General features: G+C 46.6%; 1 protein-coding gene across 1 annotated transcript in view; it reads left to right on the forward strand.

The window, feature by feature from the left end:
- Positions 1-3,534: 3,534 nt before the first annotated feature.
- The window catches only part of LOC135384921 (beta-mannosidase-like), a 64,513-nt gene continuing 49,004 nt past the window's right edge, over positions 3,535-19,043 (forward strand). Inside the window, exons 1-5 of the mRNA XM_064614103.1 lie at positions 3,535-3,782; positions 6,132-6,278; positions 6,448-6,596; positions 8,038-8,243; positions 13,745-13,815. Of these exons, the coding sequence (XP_064470173.1) occupies positions 3,668-3,782; positions 6,132-6,278; positions 6,448-6,596; positions 8,038-8,243; positions 13,745-13,815 (688 nt within the window). The 5' untranslated portion in view covers positions 3,535-3,667. The remainder of the gene's footprint in view (positions 3,783-6,131; positions 6,279-6,447; positions 6,597-8,037; positions 8,244-13,744; positions 13,816-19,043) is intronic.

The raw sequence follows: 19,043 nt of genomic DNA on the forward strand, positions 1-19,043 counted from the left end.
TTCAAAGTCACTTGTGATAACTGTGCACTCTCGAGTCATATAGGTCGTCATGATGATTCTCAGATGTCATAATAATGTGAACCTCCGAACAGCCGCACGGAGTGCAGCGTCCGTCTACAGGAAAAGAGGTTTGTGGGTGGGGGTTTGCACGCTTTGCCCCCCGCCCCCTTAAAACACTTTGCCTCCCTTTGAAAAAAAAATCCTGGGGACGGCCATGGCTTATGTGCAATTTGAGGTAATGCATGGCAAGAGCAGAAGACGGATGTTGAGAGTATTCCGGAATTCCCTCTCTGGAAATCGGAGAAAACGTCACTCGAACAAGGCCAATGAGTGGGTGGGGTAATGGCAGGATAGGCTCGCCGTTGTTGGCCACACAGAAGTGGGCGTCATCACGACTATAGCAAAACAAACAAACAAAAAATAACACAAAGGACGGACGGACGGACGGACGGATGAAGGATAGAGGAGGATGAAGGATGGGGATGTGGTGAGGGTGCACGAGTTCGTCGGGGAGAGCAAAGTATTAGATGGGTCGTTGAGCAAGGCCTGCCTTCTGCACAAAGAGAATGAGGTTTCTTGCTTTGGCGGAACGTTCGGCAGAAGAACCACCGGGGTAGAGTGGCACTGAATGGGCGCCCTTGGCGCGGACAAATCCAATCAGGGAGCGACCGAAGGGCCTTTGGTGGCTGCGGAGAGTCTGTGATCGCCTTGGTGAATGTTACTTCTATGTTAGCGTCGGACGTGTTCGTACAGCCAGGTGCGTAACGTCGTGTTCCACGTGACATGGTCGCGTGACAACTGACATAGGTTACCGAATGTCGGCGTATATACCGATGACTTTTCACAAGTATATCGTGGTGCGATCGTGAAGCAGGCAAGCTCGGAGACAATCGCCTGCGTTGCTCTCCCATTCGTGTGCCTGGCTTACGTCATCATAATCTTACTACCGCTGGGGCTTCCATAGCTGCAGAGGGAGTGCGAATCTTTAAAGCTCGTTTATTTAACGTGTATAAGCTGTTTCCGGATGAGAAAGGTGGCCAAGTAGACTGTGAAGCGCGGTTCCGGACATTACCGTATCGGTCTCATACGCACGTTACCGCATGCAGTAGTCACTTTAAAGGTGCCAAGAGGACACAGGTATGCCGCCCATATCCTGATGATCTATTGATCCCTATATGTGCACATACCACAGACCACCGCACGAAGGCTATTGAAATCCTTTCTGCATTTAGCCCTTTTGCACGTTCAGTGCACTTGTACATTTTGCATATTAATCGAAGCAAACGCAAGTGTCGAAGTTCAAAGAAAAGGAGAGCCTTCGACTGTAACACCAACCATGTACGCTAGGAGCTTCAACATTGGATACCGTGCAACGGTCGTAGTAAGGCACACGTATCCCAGCAACATCCTGATAATATCTTAATCTGAATATTTCGACAGCGAGGCTGTCACACACAGACAAACATAGCCCGATTGAAATTGATATTCTGAGGCTGGAACACAGAAGAAAGGACAGGCACACACAGACAGACAGACACATCAATTTCCATCGTGTTCAACAGATGCCGCTTGCGTCGACCCGTCGTATGAATGCATGTGAGAGTGAAAGTGGAATGAGTGCATGAGTGGGTGTGGTTTGTCCCTTCACATGACGCAACCTTGGAAGTATCTGGAGAGGCGTTTTAGCTTAGCTCAATTGGTAGAGCCCTGGACCGGCAATCCAGAAAATGTGTGTTCGAGTCCTGCAGCTGGTTAACCTTTTCAGTGACTTCCTTCTTTTTCTAAACAGAGCCCGTTGACACACTTTGCACTTTAAAAGAACTACGCCGTCTTGCACCTTGCGTATCGCACAAATATCCCAAAAACGTTCATTACAGATATTTGGAATGTTCGCGCGACACTAACGAGTGCACACATTTCATTTATATGGCACACTTTCTGTTAACAAGTAATGCGCCTGGTGCACTAATCAATACAGAGAAGGAGTCAATCATGTTGGTTCAATGGATCACAATGTCCTGTTCACGTGTAGATATTGTCAGGCAAAGCGATAACGACGAGGGGAGCGAATATTATTTTAATGCGCGAACTTCTGCTGCTAAAAGAATGTACAACGAAGGCAGTAAGCCACGAGATGCTCGCGACAAGTCTGCACGTCCCCAGCAGGAGAGACTGAACAAAACAAAAACTACGCCCGAGAGGGGTGTTACTTATATCCGGTTAACATGTTTATTTCCTTTCCTAGAATCGTCCTGGAGGGCGATTAGGTGATATGGGGTGCACAAGCTCCACAAGAAAAAGGAGCACTGGTAGCAGTCAGTCCAAATTGTCGCCAATGCGGTGAGCCAGAAACGGAGGAACACATTATAATGGTGTGTCCGTCTACATCGGACACCAGACGGGAACTCCAAAAACCAGTGCAGCACCCTGGAACATCAGAGCTACGCATTGAGGGGAGATCGTCCATCCACGCGGCAACCTCCAGTGCCGCAAATCCGTACATAAAGCCCTGCTGAAGTTTCTGAAGGCGGTGGACCCTCACGGTCAGTTGTAGTGCAGGGAACTGTAGAATCAGGCGTGTGAGCCTTCCTCTTCACCTACCCCCCCCCCTTCCCCCAACCCCTTTCATACCATCCCCATCCAACGTGCCGCCAATCTAGGCAGGCAGACAGATCGAAACCCCCTGATAGCAGCAGTGTGTACCGTAAGCTAGTAGACATAACATGGCCCGTGGTAATATACAATTAACGATGTACTACGTAAGGTATATTAGTTTAACCAGCATTACTGAAACGAGAAGTTTCACATGCATCAGCAAAGTAACTGTGGTGGGCTTTCGTTGTACTCAGATGCCAGCGACAACATTCAAAGAATACCAAAGAAGGTAAGTAACATACTGTGCCACACATGAACATAGTCTAAATAGAAGGTCTCATATTACCATGCGTGATGTCTACGTCGTCGCGATAGCGAATAATTTCGACTTCTGTAATCACAGGAAAGGAAAGCATTGTGGAACTTCACTTCTACCGTAGATAGTCGTAGCTGACCGGCCGTCTGTGAAAACGAATTCATTCCAAACAGTACGTACTTCACTCTACTACATAACTGAAGTGAGTACATGAACTTTGAGAGACCAACGGCTTCTAAAGAATGATCAAAGAATGATGTAATGGTAGTGTTTTATTACACATAAGGTTTGAACGAATGATGCGATGTTTCACCTCAGATAACAAAAGCTCCGCTTTGTGCGTAAGTGACGGCACATATACTATAGAGAGTTTTAGCATACCGTTGATAAGGTTATCGTGTCTATCGGAACCAATCGTATAGTCATCCGTGACTCAGAATCTTATCCACTTATTGGATCCGGTTGATACGGTTCGACGCAAGCGACGTTATCAACAGTCTGCTGAAATCGTAGTCGCCTTAACGTTCAAATCGCGTAAATGTGAAAATTTCACAAAATTCTGTGTAATTTTCCTACAAGCTGTACGAGCGCCATCTCTTCTGTATATGAATCACTGAGAAAACGACGACGAAGGCCAGGAAAAGGGACACGTGCAACCAGTAGTTCCTTCATGTGCATATACTTGGCTTTCAAAGCGAAGCAATGACCTCCTAAAGTCGACTCTCTCAGATACAGGGAGGTATCTTTCTGTCCGAGATGATGCAGTCGAGTTTGGCGCTCGCCTGCATCGTCATAGCCGCCAGCTGGTGCAGGACGCTCTGTCTCGTGTTGTCCCTCAACGGCGACTGGAGGGTGTACAATCGAAATAAATGTGAGTATCACATCCAGTGTATCCCCGATAGCCGATCAGAAGGATAACAGGGGGACACTTTCCGGACTCCGCTGTAGGGGAATGGGACGGTTACTATCCCTGTTAGGGCTATATTATGTAAACCAAATTTCGGTGTGACATTCCGCGAAAAGCCGACTGGGAAGAGAAAGATGTGTGAAAGCTACTAGAAATTCCATCTGAGACTCGTTATTTACATCAAAGGCTAACCAAGCTGCACATTATTAATATCATGTCGCGCCTATCCGATTATCACTTAGTAGGTCGCAAAAAAGCGTCTGAAACTAATACTTTCAAATTTCACTTGTACTGCAAAAAGATCAGTCGGCGCTGCAACCAGCTCCCCAGCGGGTACATCTCATGTACCGCAGAAAGGAGAGGTTCCCAGTCGATCGACACTGCGGCCATTGTACGGATGGGGTGCGCAACGACAGAACATACTACGTCTTACTGCGCTTGTTCATACTACACGTTCATGCGTGCCGAATATGGATGAACTATGACACGAACCAAGTCGAATAAATGATGGGAGTGGCTGTGCTCTGGGTCACAGGCGTTGGGGTGTGACGTAGAACTAGGGACGTGTTACCCATGATGTGCTCGTTTTGTTGGCGGTCATGGAATGCCGGGGTTTGCGCGAGTGGCCTCCTTTTTGTTTTAAATGCGATAGCACTTCTTTGACACACTTTTGGGACCTCTGTATAACCGCGTCGTGTCACACTGCTTGGAGACAGGTTTCCTTATCACGGCGCCAGTGCACTAGCGAGATTTAGAAGGATTGGAATTAGAGGAGATATAGCAAATGAGAAGGTCTTTACGATGACGATTCCGTGAACATGCAACAAGCACGTGATTGCTTTGAAGTGGCAGACATCACGATACTGATCTTGGATTTTACAGCTTCCTTTATCGTATAGACCTTTCTAGCCTATCCTCGAACCGTACCCTTGGCAATAGGCGGGTTGTTTTGCTCTGGGCTGCTACGTACCGTGGTTGCTGCCGTGTTTGGCATGCGTTGCGGATTTAAACTCCAGAGCTGCAGTTTTCGACTACGTGGAGTCCGGAGTGGACTATGCGTTCGAAACTATCCGCAGCGCGTAGCGTGCTCCGTGACAAGCTGTGCAGTGACTTTAACAAGAAGTGAACGCGTTTGTTGGCGAATCCAGTGTTTCTGCACGAGGCCCATGGCAACCTATGGTCGGGTTTGCTGTTGTGCCGCACGCAATCCGTGTACCGTCGGTCACAGATCAGGGACCACACTTTGTCTTCTTCCATGCTATCGCTTTTCGTGCGTGTTTGGCAGAGCGTCAAACAGTCCGTGTTTCCGTCGATGAAGTCAATAGACCGTTCTACAGCAGTGAGTCACACCTTTTCCCATACCTTTGAGTTTGATGTCTCCTGTAAGACACGCTTTCTTTGGTCGCATTTTCGTCTCATATATGCCGGCATTGTCAGAAAATTCACACTTCGGCGCACTATTACCTGTACAACTTTTCAACGCGAGATTGTTTTGATGGCATACACATGAGCGGCTAGAGCGCGTCAAGACAAATCGTTTGACACCTCATTTGTTTTGATGCCACAGACAGTCCATGTGCTACGTGCGATGGATTTTCGGTTGACTGACGATATTCGTGCCCTCAATTGCGCAACGTTCCTCCGCACCAATGTCTGTGACGCGTGCATGATCACATGAACCCATTTATCTATCAGCTCACTCGCTCACTGTGATAGCTTGAATAGTTTTGGAATTATGAGCCTTTTAAATTACCTCGAATTCGTGATGTGGCCTCGCCGGTAATGCACCCCCACCCGCCAAGCCACGATACGTACTGCAAAGAAAGAGTCAGTTCTACGTCCAAACAGATGACGAGACGAGCACTCACCATCAACAACATTTTGATTAAAACAAATAAACCGGTCGTTAGAAAGCAACTCCGGGCGCGTTTGATGTCACTTTTTCTTATGTCAACGAGGAGAGGGATTGTTATCTACCACATGTTTAATCGTTATTAAAGCATTAGCAGTGAGCGCTCGTGTTGTGTGTGTTTTTCGCCGGGGTTCGTCTATCCCTTGCACTCGTGAACCTCTAGTATTTGTCACCAACAAAGCCGAACAGTTCGCCCTGCTCATATAAGAACAAAATAATTAAGTCTTATCCGCCCTTAGTTTTGACAAAATACTCTCTTGTGTATGAATGCCACCACATTGACCACTCAGGAGGAAAACCGAATTGCTCAGTATTATAACACGCAAATGATTGTCGTTTGCTTGCAGTAGTAATCACATATGAAAAATGGCAGTGACAATGTATGTTCGTTGCGTTTGCAGCCATCCTCTTTTCCGGTGTCGTCCCTGGCAATGTGTATACAGACCTGATGCGGGCCAAGCTAATCGGAGACCCTTACTATCGGGACAACGACGAGCAATATAACTGGGTAGGACGAGAGAACTGGACGTACACCAGGGAATTTCAGTGTTAGTAATCCGCTTCATCACTTCTCACGTGGTTTCTCAGGGAAGGAGTAGAACGTTTTGATGTGATTTTGCGATCTTGCTCTACGTTGCTCTAAACTGGAAATGGTCTACCCGTTATCTCGTGTTTTGTGCGTCTGAACTGCTGATTGGTTGCTCGCTTCATTTGTAGTGACAGACGATATAGTTTCGAGGCACAAAATCGTCTTAACGGCTCATGGCATCGACACGGTGTCGAATATTTTAGTGAATGACGCTCAAGTTGGCTCAACGGACAACATGTTCGTCAGATATGTCTTCGACATTAAGCCTTACGCCAAGGTAGGTGCAATCCCATATTAATACATCAATGTTATCTTTCCACGCATCTTCCAGTAACCGAGTGTGACACCTACTTGCAACGTTGGTGCATATGTCATAGTTCATGTAAACGGTTACGTTACAGCACAACCTTCAGCCATTCCGCACTGAATCGAGAGGGAAACCTGAGAGACCGTTGAAGCGTCCCAGAGTGCCTAAAACCGGTATACTGTTCACATTGCGAAGTTGCCCTCCTTTCCAATGATAAGAGATAGGATAAGGATAGGATCCTAGGATAAGATACCCGGCAAGCCATCCGCGTTTGTTCGTCAGCTCGTGCTGCTGGTCAAAGAAGACAGACGTGGGAGCGCTAAGGCATTTATGTCCTCACATAATTAAATTTTATCTTGGCGATCTTGACTTGGATAGACGTCTTCGAATCCGAACAGCACCCAGAAAAACCGGCTGGAAGACACTTTGTCCCGCTTGCTAAGGTCGGAAAGGAGCGGAAGAATGGGCGAGATTCTTTGTACTGCTCACGCATAGCAGCACCGCCTCCGTCTGACCGAAGGAATAGACTGCGTATCGTGAATTTTAGTTACTGTCTTGAATCGGCTCGTCAAAGCACGTAACAATGAAATGATGAAAATGAAAACTGGAATAATCGTCACATGACGTTCGGGAAAATGTTTACCCCAAAAACGTGACCCTCGAAGGTGACCTCTTCTATACGTTTGAAGATGTGTACCATACTTTAGGAGGGCACGCGGTTGTGGTGAGGCTTCTTTCAGGGTCGTGACCCCCACCGGTTTAGAGTCGTTGGAGTTTTGCGCCAAAACTCCATTCTTCCTGTTATACTCTTCGCGATGAAACATCCCAAATCATAAGAATAAAATTAAATGTAGTTGTTTTCGAAAACCAGTACAAGAAGATGCGTTACAGTTTCTGCAACAGCCAGCTTCAGCGAGGTTTTTCTTTCTTTCTTTTTTTTTTCAGTGCAAATAACCTGCTTGGACCCTCTAGTGGCGAGATAGCAGACTCCTAACCTGGCCTCACTGATTTAGTTCACTCAAGACAGATGATAAAACACGAGTTGATCAACAAATGATACGTTGTTAGGTCACCATTCTGCTGGAGAGAAGGCCTATAGGTTAACTCGGGGAGCTAACAGGAAGGGTGCTATATGCTTTCTGGCATGTAGGCGTATTCACTGATTTAGCAAAGAATGGATGACTGATGCGCTGTTTGCCCTGTTGCTTGGACATGGAGCCATTAGTTGTCGTCGGCAGTGTGACTCTTTGGTATTACCAGATCGTTTACTTTTGAATTAATCATTCGAGCTTTTCCAGTCACTCGACAGCAAGTGCTTCACAAAAGCCTTCATATAATTCTGCTGGTGCATATTTGTCGTCAACGTGGCTTTCGCAAATGGAAATGGGTACCTTTTTACTTTGTATCGTAGGTGGGGCACAACAATATAACCGTGGAGCTGATCTCACCGGTGCTGTACGCTCGCGATCAGGCAAAGATATCATCGCGACGGCACGTAATACCACCCGAGTGCCCTCCTGTGCGCCAAAGAGGGGAGTGCAATGTCAACCAGCTGCGGAAATCGCAAGTGTCGTTTGGATGGGAGTTTGCGCCTGCATTTCCCACGCAGGGCATATGGTAAGATCTGGTCTTTTCGGTCAGCTTCCGGAAACATGCAGGCACGACACTGCGTGTGACTCACCTGCATATACTTACGGCATCTTAACGAAACCAGGTCCTTCGCCATGCGATCATATTCACGCGTCGTTCCTGCAACAAGAAAAGAACTACGAAAGCGTTTTTGTTTTCCTTTTTTACGCGAATAAGGCCCAGGAAGTTTTACTTTACCTAGATGTTGTATAATACTTTTGCTAACGAGGAAATTTAAACGACGTACATGTAACGCAGCGAACGGTGCCAGCAAACCTCTGCTAACGTACTGTCCCGGCAGTCTATGGAATTTCCTGGAATCCTGTAACGGAGGGATGATTATAGAGGGTGTCCAACGTAATATGACTGCCTCGAGAAAAGGGTGGCCGTGGCGGTGCGGGTGTCCGGACAGCGTCTTTCTCATCTTTGCGAGGCCCTCTCACTCCTCCTGTTAGGGAGGGACGTCACGCTGATCACGTTGACGCCGGAGCGTCCGCAGCTGCGGCAGCAACGCTGATCTTTAAAATCCGTTTATTTAATATCTAAGCACTTTTCGACCGAGAAAAATAGCCAAGTGGATTATCGGCCGATGCGGAACATAGCAATATCTCCTCCATGGATGGGTTCCTGGATGCGACTGTCCCTTTAAAGCTCAATCTCCCCGAAAATGACCAGCTCTATAGCTACTCATAAGAAGTGAAACGTCGTGAATACGTGACAGACAATGATCTTCCGAAAGAAGGTGAAGAGTTTAAACGTTCACAGGTAGGACCTCCACAGTTCCTGTGATCACTTTGCTGGTGGACTGTTCACGCTTAATGATTTCAGATACTCTTTTATGATATTCAGTTCAGTAGAAAATGTGCTGGGGAAGGTCGCAACCGTTCCAGTCGGTTCCGAAACTATGGTGTCATTTTATTCCTCGTTGACCACTGACCACGATATCGAAAATCCCACGTGAAATTGTCGCATAGTTTGACTGCTGTTCGATGGAATACGTGACAAGAGCAGACGGCAGATGTTGAGAGTATGGCGGACTCTCCTCTTTCGAAATAAGCGAAAACGTCGTTCTCTACACTATGGTTTTGCACTAATCAGAGCACTGCCAACGGATCCCGCGGCCGCGCGAAGCAGCCGAAACGCAGGGAAACGAGGCCTTTCTCCTCTGCGCGCTGTCCTCTTATTCCTGTTAGGGAGGGACGTCACGGTGATGTCATTACCGCCGGAGCCTCCGCAGCTGCGGAAGCAGCGCTGATCTTTAAAATTCGTTTATTTAATATTCAAGCATTTTCGAATAAACAACTGAGTAGCAACAATTTGCATGAAATGAGTTCGCGCATACCGCGGGTGGGCTGAGGTACGAACCTATAGTCGAGGACATTATTTCATTATTGCTTCGGTATTAATCTGTTGGCACTGGTCTTCGATGGAGGACATTAAGTGGTTAACGGTGTAACGTGTACCGACATATCAGCGAACGCTAAAGAAGCGTCAGGCGCGGCCAAAATATTTCGTGGACGCACCTCAGTCGCGTCACCTATGTTGTTGACGTTATTGTTTTAGTAAACATTTACCAGCGCACTCAGGCCTATATTGCACAACGCGTAAAGTAAAGCCACTAGTTTTCTGGTCACACAGTCGAGTATAGCTATCGATTTATTATCCCTTTCTCGCACCTATGTAATTTTGCTCTTCTTATATCCATCTTTCCATCTAGGTCAAACGACATACGCGGGGACACTATTAAGCATGTGTTGCGCTGTCTCACAGATTTCACTTTGTTCGTTGTTTACAACAATAATTTGCGTTTCATTAGAGAAACTGGTGCGCATAACGCGATAGAAACACGAGACACGCCGATGCATTGCATATATCGTTTAAAGGGACTATCGCATCCGGAGACATGGGTAGGAAATGGTTACGAGAATGCTTGGCATCATTCGACAATCGATGTCACCGATTTTCACTGCTCAGAAATGTTTGTGTTTTAAATAAACGAGCTTTTTCGATCAGCGAAACCTGCGATGACATCATTGTGACGTAGAAGCCAACAGGACCAATGCGAGGGCGGCGCGCCGCCGGCGCCGTTCCCCCATTTTCTCTCGGAGACATCGTCTGCTTTGGAGATGGCGTCGTGCATGGCTACGTGTATGAAACAACCTATTTCTTCGAAAGTGCCGTGAATGTCGCTCAGTGGTGAAATTGCAACATGTCGTTGAGTTCGGGAACGCGTCGTGGTGTTCCTAACGGCAAAAAATCGTCTGGGGCGAACCCAGAAATGACATTTCACGAACCCAAGGACAGGACGCCAAACGAAAGTTGGAAGCAGCAATCGCCGGCAGGCTTCTTGTTGTGGCAGAAGAATTGCACGTTCGGCAATTTTGTTCCTCGCAGTTTGCCGACGAAGCGTACGTGGAGGCGGACCTATTGCAATCCCGTATGGGAGTGTCAGCGAAATGCAAGAGGCTAAAGCCCTATGCTGTGCCCACGTTGTTCCATGAGCAAATGGACACCACCGACGTACCGGATGAGCAGGTAAGCATTTGTTTCCAGATGTTGTTTCCAAATGTACATCGGAATATGTATAAACCGCGGCCGGCAATGATGTACCAGACCCCCTTAGGCCCCACTAGCACCTCACGTAATTTTTTGACGGCATCCCTCTAACATTTCCGGTTGCAATATTCAAAAGATTATCAAATTATCTATTTATCAATTAAAGTTTAAGAAAAAGTTTATCCCATCTTTCTTTGCTCATGTAACACAGCATGCACTCACCATCATTTTTGTGAGCAAGAGAGAGCCAATGAGGCAGCTTTCCAACAGAATAGCCCCATTCGGCATTATACTTTTATGCATCATATTGTCCAACATCAGCTGCTCAATTTCTATCTCAGGTGGAGAGAAGCAGCTTGGTGGTAATGGTAGCAGCAATCTGCTTCAGGTGGTGAGTATCACAAGCTTCTATTCATTAGGAAAGTTTAATATCTGTGTTCTACAGTGAGTCTGAGTACAGTGAGTACATTCCGAGTCAGAGTGAACGTTCATGTTGTGAAACCGGCAGCTCATGCGGAGTATCAGCCTCTACGAGTGATATATATTGCTCACATACTGTGAAGGTTTGATGTTGTTATATAGCGAATTTTTATTTTTAGGTTCTCCTGCGTCACACACTGAATGAGCCAGAGAAACTAAAGTAAAAAAAAGACCCTTTCCAGGGCCTCCACATGTTTTATGCAGAGACAAACACTGCGTTATGAACCCTCCAATATGCACATTATTGTTTTTGGTCCAGCTGCAAACACTTTTCTGGATTGTGTTTGTGATTCGAATGAACTTTTTTAAAATGCAATTTTAGTAACTGGCTATGAACGGCGTCTAATGAACTATATATGCACACCTCTGACTTTTAGTACAATTCCAGTTACAGTGCACAGAGGACACTCCAAGGGTTCAAGAATATGGTGGCATTGGGCTCTGATATGTGCATGATAGTAAGTTTTTTCTTGTTTCAGCACATCAAGCTTCACATCTGCACTGCTTGTATATTGTAGAGAAGGAAAGACCCTGTTACCACCCTGTCAACATGAACCTAAATGCCAGCTCTCCGCACAGCAACTGAAAAGATAGCACGGAGGAGGGAAATAAAATCTACTGACATAATGTAACCAGCTTTTGTTTGACACATTTAATATTTGTATCATGTTCACAAAGCTTCCATGTACACAGGAGGAGATAAAACTGTGGTAATACAGACATTGGCACTAACCTCTATCCTCCATTTAGAAATGAAGCATAAATCCATGCTCAGGGCAAAATTTACCAGTTCCTTTTTTTTTTCCCAACATAGGTGCAAAACGTGGTACAAAAGAAACCTCTCCATGGTGAAGCTGAAAGGTGGTATTCAAAATATGCATTACACAAGTACCACTGCTTGTCCTCGTCGTGTGATAACCTTGGTTTGTACTCCAGAATGATTTGCAATGAAAATTATTTACACATTCCGCTGTACTTGCAATATCTGACTACAAGTATCCACTGCTTGTGAGACATGCTTCTTGAACTGTCACAAAGGGTTAAAACTTTCGAAACGGTCAGTGCATGCACATATGACTAACACTATGACCAGCATAACGGCTCACTAATTTGTGACTTCACAATGCAACATTTCTTCACCACATATGGTTATGAAAAGCAGGAACCATCAATAATGTTTTGATAGTGTACACAGTTACGTCTTCTCAATAGGAAACCAGCTTTTATGAACATACAACAATGACAATAACGATAAGTCCTACAATGGATATGCCTGGTCTGCATACAGTGGCCCACTTGACACTTATGTTGCTCGTATGATCCATGATATGAAGTTGATGGGTACAGCGTCCTGATCCTGCGCACAGGACATCCTGGTATCCGCCTTCGGTTTCTTATGCCAAGGTACCCATAAATCCAGCTTGTGAAGAAACAATACGCAGTGAATCGGAGGCGCCTGTGTAAAACAATAATAAAGAAGAAAAGTAATTATTTATTTGACTAAGAGCAGTAAAGTTTTAGTAAAGCATTATCCATGTGCTCGGAATGAAATGGGAATGAAATCACGCCATTTACGACGTATGAGAAGTGTTTTGACGCTGTACCTACTGTCAAGTCGCTCAAAAATACGCGGCGGTCATCACGACAAAAGATGGGTGCGTCAACCAGCGAGCTCCCTCCGCAGACAAACGCCATTGAGGAGCAGGTGATCGGCGATACAACTATCCCTGCAATTTCCGAGGCAACCGACACCCTGTGTTCGTCAGGTTCCACTGGAGTACAGCGATTGCAGAGGCATCTGTCATTTCCAAGTGGACAAATGTCAAAATGCCCGGCAGTGCACAATCATCATGAGCGATCGGATATGATAGGCTTACCTGAAAGTGTCGTCGCCACCGGACGGTTCGTTTTCACTGCCTGCACTTTCACTTGCGGCAGGGTCAAGTGGCAGATGGTCTGTGGAGTAAGGGTCGAAATCTAACACAATTTCTTCAACGCTGTAATCCCCAGAATCGCTTGGAAGCGACGCGACGTCACTTTCGTATTACGACGATTTCGACATTACGCTTGGTGTCTGCTGGCCGCCTCGCATCCAGATGCCCCGCGGCCCCACCGATCAGCTGTGCGGGAAGAAGCGCTCTCATTGGCGCTGTTGAGCGTGACGTTATCAAGGCGTTGTGGAGAGACGGTGGAGAGGGACCTCATTATGCGTCGTCTGCTCTCTCGATGTATTTCATTAGATTGCTCAGCACATACGCGACCTATTCACTTGGGGTTTTCGCGGCCCTTGTCAGAGGTCACTGAGAAATATTGTGGTACTGAAGTTTCGGAATCGACCGAGATGGATGCGATAGTCCCTTTAAAGCTGCTTGCACACTCTGGTCTTTCTGTTCTGGTGCTGCTGACGCTTTGTCTCACCGTTCTCAGCTAATACATCTCCATCCTGATTTCAGGAAGCATATTAACGTCGAGTACTACAACACACTCATTATTCGAGATGTAACAATCCGGGCAAGGAGCAGACGTGAGTACCCTACTAAGCGTATCTGTGGCACGAGTCTATAAATGAAAAGGCACCCAGTTTCACCCGAGGATTCGCAGGAGGCGAACTCCACTGCGACACAAGCAAGTGCGCCACATTGCTATTTCTACGTAGAATACGTCCTTCGGCTCTCATTACCAATTCCCAGCGTCCCTCCATCATCGCGAATGTGTGTTACGCGGCACTGTGTTACACGTTATTGCGGAGAAGGAGTGTAGTGTCAAGCATCTCCGTCAACGATTTCAATATATGTAAAAAAACATGCTTCTTTCCGACTGCGATGACATTATGCTTTCTTTCTGGAACCGGGCGTGCAGTGTGCAAGCGCGATAGCCTTATGGCACACTCTCCCCCAACGCCTGGGGCCACCTCCGCCGTGTCAGTTGTTCCTTCGTCTGTGCAGGATGACACCGCCTATTTTTTCAACTTTGTAGGAGCGTCGTAGTTGTCAGGCTGCCAAAGAAGGCTACTGCGAGGCATTGCACTTCTCGCTCTTCTTGGTGAATCTTGCACGCGTTGGTGTCATTTTGATGGGCTATTAATATCTGCGTCGAATAATTCTCAAACTGTGCTTCAAACCAATGCAGGCAACCCTCCTAGGCAGCACAATATCATTGGAGCAAGTTGGAGCAATGTTGGACCAATGTTGCTCCGAGCAACATTTGTCCAACATCGGCAGCCAATATAAGTTACATTGGTCGTGCAACTCGGTCCGATATTATTATATTATAATGGAGTTACCAATATTCGTCCAGTGTTGCAAGCCCATGATGAGCCAATGAAAAATACGAATGATCTGTAGCTGGTGGCTTAGCTGCCATATTTCACGTCACGGTTTATGTTTCAGCACGGAATCACGAACGCGCCGCACTAACAACAACAACAATATTATTTTGAGGAGCTTCATCGCCAGGGGCGACACGCTACCCCAATGCTGAGCATCGTACTATAAAGCTTTCCTTTTTATAATTTTTTATATAGATACTCCACTATTTGGTATTGTCAACTGTAGGATGGGACAAGTGCAATTCCTGCCCGCTGTCACAGGAGAGTGGGAGTTGTTAGGTGCTCCTTGCTCTGGGATCCGCGCTGTCCCATGAACTACCCACCACAGAAAGCATATGGACATGCGAGCATCCCTCAGTAGCCTTCATTGTAACGCTTTCTACATCGCGGTAACAGCCAGAACGCTTGGCGAAATCATCAAGTTACGCGCACAACCCGCACCTCGAGTACAAGGATGCTTAATACTCCTGTGACGGTGAGAGGCACACGTCTCAGGAACTTACAATGCATCTCTAACACCATCAAGGAGCCTAACCTACAGCGGCGATATATGTTCTATCAAATATTGCGTTTTTTCTTTGAATTACTGCATCCACTGTCAATAGGGAGCTTTAGGAAATAGTACGGAGTTTCAGGAAATCGAAAGCGCCCTCCGATTCCGACTCCGTACCGCTGTCAGTCGATCAGATATCGGCAACATGATGTCAGCCACTCCAAAGGAATCAGGCGATTGGCTTAACATGTTTTCGGAAACGTTATCGTGAAACTTCTTCGTTTTCCTAAAAGTCCCTATTATTCACTGAGCGGCCGGTAAAACCGATAGCTTTTGTGCGTTGGTTGAAGTGCGGTACTCAAATAATTTCAAAATTAGTAGCATGTGAACCCCGCAAACAAGAAACATTTGTTGACAGAATATTTTGCACAACCTCAAGCTAAATTTTACCAATACTATTCTGCTTTTTGCTCGCGAAACGCATTTTGCGATTGCGAAAGTGGAGACATGCTGTACCCAGGATTGCCAGTGCGGTGCCAATTAAGGTGCATTGGTTAAAAGCCGGCTACATTAGCACTTTGGTTCAACGGTTGACTGAGCAATTTCAGAACTTAACGATATGGGACAGATGGCTTCCAACATCAACAACAATGTTATCCTGGTCATTTTCTAACATGATGCACTTTATTTATTCAGTTTTGTGTGCTTGCTGTTAAGGCAAGATAACACCCATATAGCCAACATGCTGCCAGTTATTGGCAGTTCATTGGGTGTATTGGGCCTCCATAGGTCCAATGGAACCGGGCTAGTGCCAATATTGCATGCTGCATGGGCTAGAACCGAAAGCAAACAAATTGGGTGGGTGGTATCAGAGGCGCCACAGCAATGATTTCCGTGAAACTAAAACGGAAACGCGTCGCAGTTGGCGTATCTCCATGTATGGCAGCCTCAGGGACACCAGCCGCTCCTCGACTAGTCTCAATTTGGGCAGATGGGTAGGGTATGACGGGTACCTGTACCCGTTACTCCTGCTCTGCGAGGGCACCCGCTTGTACCTGCACAAGTCTGAGCAGTTGCAGCAGAGCACAAGTCTTGCTGTGTCTTCGCTAGGGAACGCGCTCTCCAAAAATCAATACACACGAGCATTCATGGCCTTCAAGTCCCGGAACCACAGTCGATCGCACACGTCACGCTTGTGGCCGAATTGATTGTACACGAACACAGTTCAAACGTGCGCTCTGGCCAACTCTCATCGCCTACGGTACTCGCGCGCACGTCTAAAATGCTGCAGTTGCGGTTCCGCCCTCGTGCAGTTGGGCCCAACCTGGCTACCCCAAGGTGGCCACTGATGGAGTCGAGGGCTGATCTACCTCCATTGGGGTACGTGCGACTCGGCAGGCTCAATTTTGGGCCGCGACAACCAGCTTGGTTCGGCAGCTCTCGTGTACGGCTGCAGCTTCTGCACTTGCCTCAATCGGGCGGGTTTCCTCAGTTTCAGGGACCGTTCAGTCGAGGTGGCTGGTGATGGTTGAGGTCCCTCGACCTCCTCTCTTTTCCTTTTTGGCCTCTTCCTCTGAGGGCCTTCCGTCGAGGGGGCGCCATAGCCGGAGAAGTCGGAAGTTTTCGAACATGTTTATCGAACATTTGGGTATTTTGATTTACGCATGTATTTATAGGCCCACGAGTTATTCTGAATGCGACCACTACTAAATACAGTGATTAGCTATGGTGAACAAATGCCGCGTAAGCGTTTTTTTTTTTTTTAAATCATAAATTGCGACGCGCATCACCCAGCACTAGCGCCATTTGGACGCTTGAGTCATATATCCTTGAGTAAAGGCTTTTTTTGCTCTGCGCAACGGCACCTAAACTAATCGCGCATGCCACGCAGTTACAGAACTGTAAGCGCCACAAAGGCAACATGTTTTCGTTGCATGCGGTTTTAGAACGTGTACCCCGACTTCCCGAAAAGAAATACGTTTCACGTCAAAAGCTAGTGGTGACTGCAAACTGCTGGCTCTTAATTTTGATTCGCTTTTGCAATTGGGCGCCGTTTGGTTCGAACAGTGTAGGGGCAACGTCACCTTGGGCTGCCTTGACAACGGACGAAAGAAAGTCCGGTGCACCGTGGTCGTGGTCCGGTCGGATCGATTTTTAGGCCCAGCATGCCACCTATCGAGGTGCCTTGAGATTTTGTGAAAGTAGTGAGCGACGTTGATGGCAGATGGTAGTAATGTGCCACAATACATCATTCTAAATTTTATTAGTAGCTACTGCGGTTGAAGATTATAAGTGCTGCGGTCTTGTCGACGCAGTATGCACCAGGAGGCTCCATGTATTGGGTATGAAACCTATGGGGGCACGTTTTAACAAATCAAAAATATGTCATGTTCTTTCATATAGCAATCGCGTTTTGGTTTCCTGTGGGTCCTACCTTCAGCCTCTCTTTAGAAACTATTGCTATTTGCTTTTATCTCACGGCAGAGCCCGTATTGTGTGGTATATACGTTGAAGGACGCAATGGAAACTAGAAAATCGAAAGGAATCGCGCTGCACTTAGCGTCTAGCTATACGCCGCCAAAACACAGTTGGGATTGGCTCACTTGTGTTCGTTTGGATTAGAATATCGTGGTGTACGGGACGGGACACTCTCTACGAGAACTGTGCTAGTGATAGCAATTGCAAGGGGAAAGGGAATAACAAAAGATGTGATAGAGAAATGGGAGTCGCACAGATACAGCTACGGCTCTTCAACATCACGAGGCCTCGGCATTCCTGGTATCCAATATAATGAAATCCAATCGAAATTGTGGTTTTCCTCTGGGTGAAGTGCGTTGGCCTCGTCTACCGTATCGTATCCTGTATACCTTATTCTGCGACTTGTGAGAATCGACACAGTCGTATCGTATGTAACACGTTAGAGCTACCGTACCTATCATGTCGGCTCAGTTGTTTAGATGTTCCTCTTCACCATTTTAAATTGCAGGTGTTACAAAAACAACAACGGCTTTATTTGAATGATGATATGATGATTCAACTCATTCAAATGAATGAATGATGGAATGATGAGAAAGGAAGGACAAAGTCGCACTTCAGTGCGGCAGTTTGTACTTCCTTTCTGTCGTCCTTGTGTCACCCTGGCACTGTTTTTTTTTTTTTTCGCTTTTAAGATGACACACCAACCTGCCAAATTTTAACTCCGTTTCCCGAGAAACCTGTCCGCCAATCCGAGGCGTGCTCCCACTGCTTCCCTCGGCGAACTTACAACGTCGCCACCGTTAAAGGAACTGTAAAGTGAAATTTGACCCCCCCCCCCCCCCTGTTTCTGTGTGCGACCTGGTAGTGTTTGCATGTGTGATGCCTCACATAGAGCCTAAGCACTCAAAGCGGATTAATTATTGCACAACATAAATTAGAAAAATTAAATCGGACGGTAGGTTGCGCTCCGTAACAGCTAAAAAAGTCATGATGGGAGTACTCCTGTTACGTGATACCTAAGTAATACAGAATGAGCTTACGACCGGCACTAATCTCCAATAAACAATACTTTTAGAATCACAAGAACTACTGAGACAATTCTTCAAAATACTGAAGAAACAGTATACCAAAATATTGTCAGCGCGGTCAGCACCCTCTGTTTGCTCCCCTCCCAACCATACTGCACGGCGACGGCGTTTAGTTTATTGCAGCCTTGCGAGGTTTGTGTACGCAAAAAAGTTCATTTCCTGCCGAAATTGAACAAAGCTTCACCTGACAGCTATGCCAGGTATCTACTGTAATGTTCGGGGATACACCAAATGTGCTCTTTCGACAAGGGACTTTTGTACCACAAGATTCTAACGGAAAATGCACGGAAACGAAAGTTGTTGCAAGCGCATGGTCAAGACATTCGTGAGCCACGCCGTATTTGCTCAACCCATTTCTCTGACGG

This window comes from Ornithodoros turicata, chromosome 2, assembly GCF_037126465.1.
Source record: "Ornithodoros turicata isolate Travis chromosome 2, ASM3712646v1, whole genome shotgun sequence".
NCBI lineage: Eukaryota > Metazoa > Arthropoda > Arachnida > Ixodida > Argasidae > Ornithodoros > Ornithodoros turicata.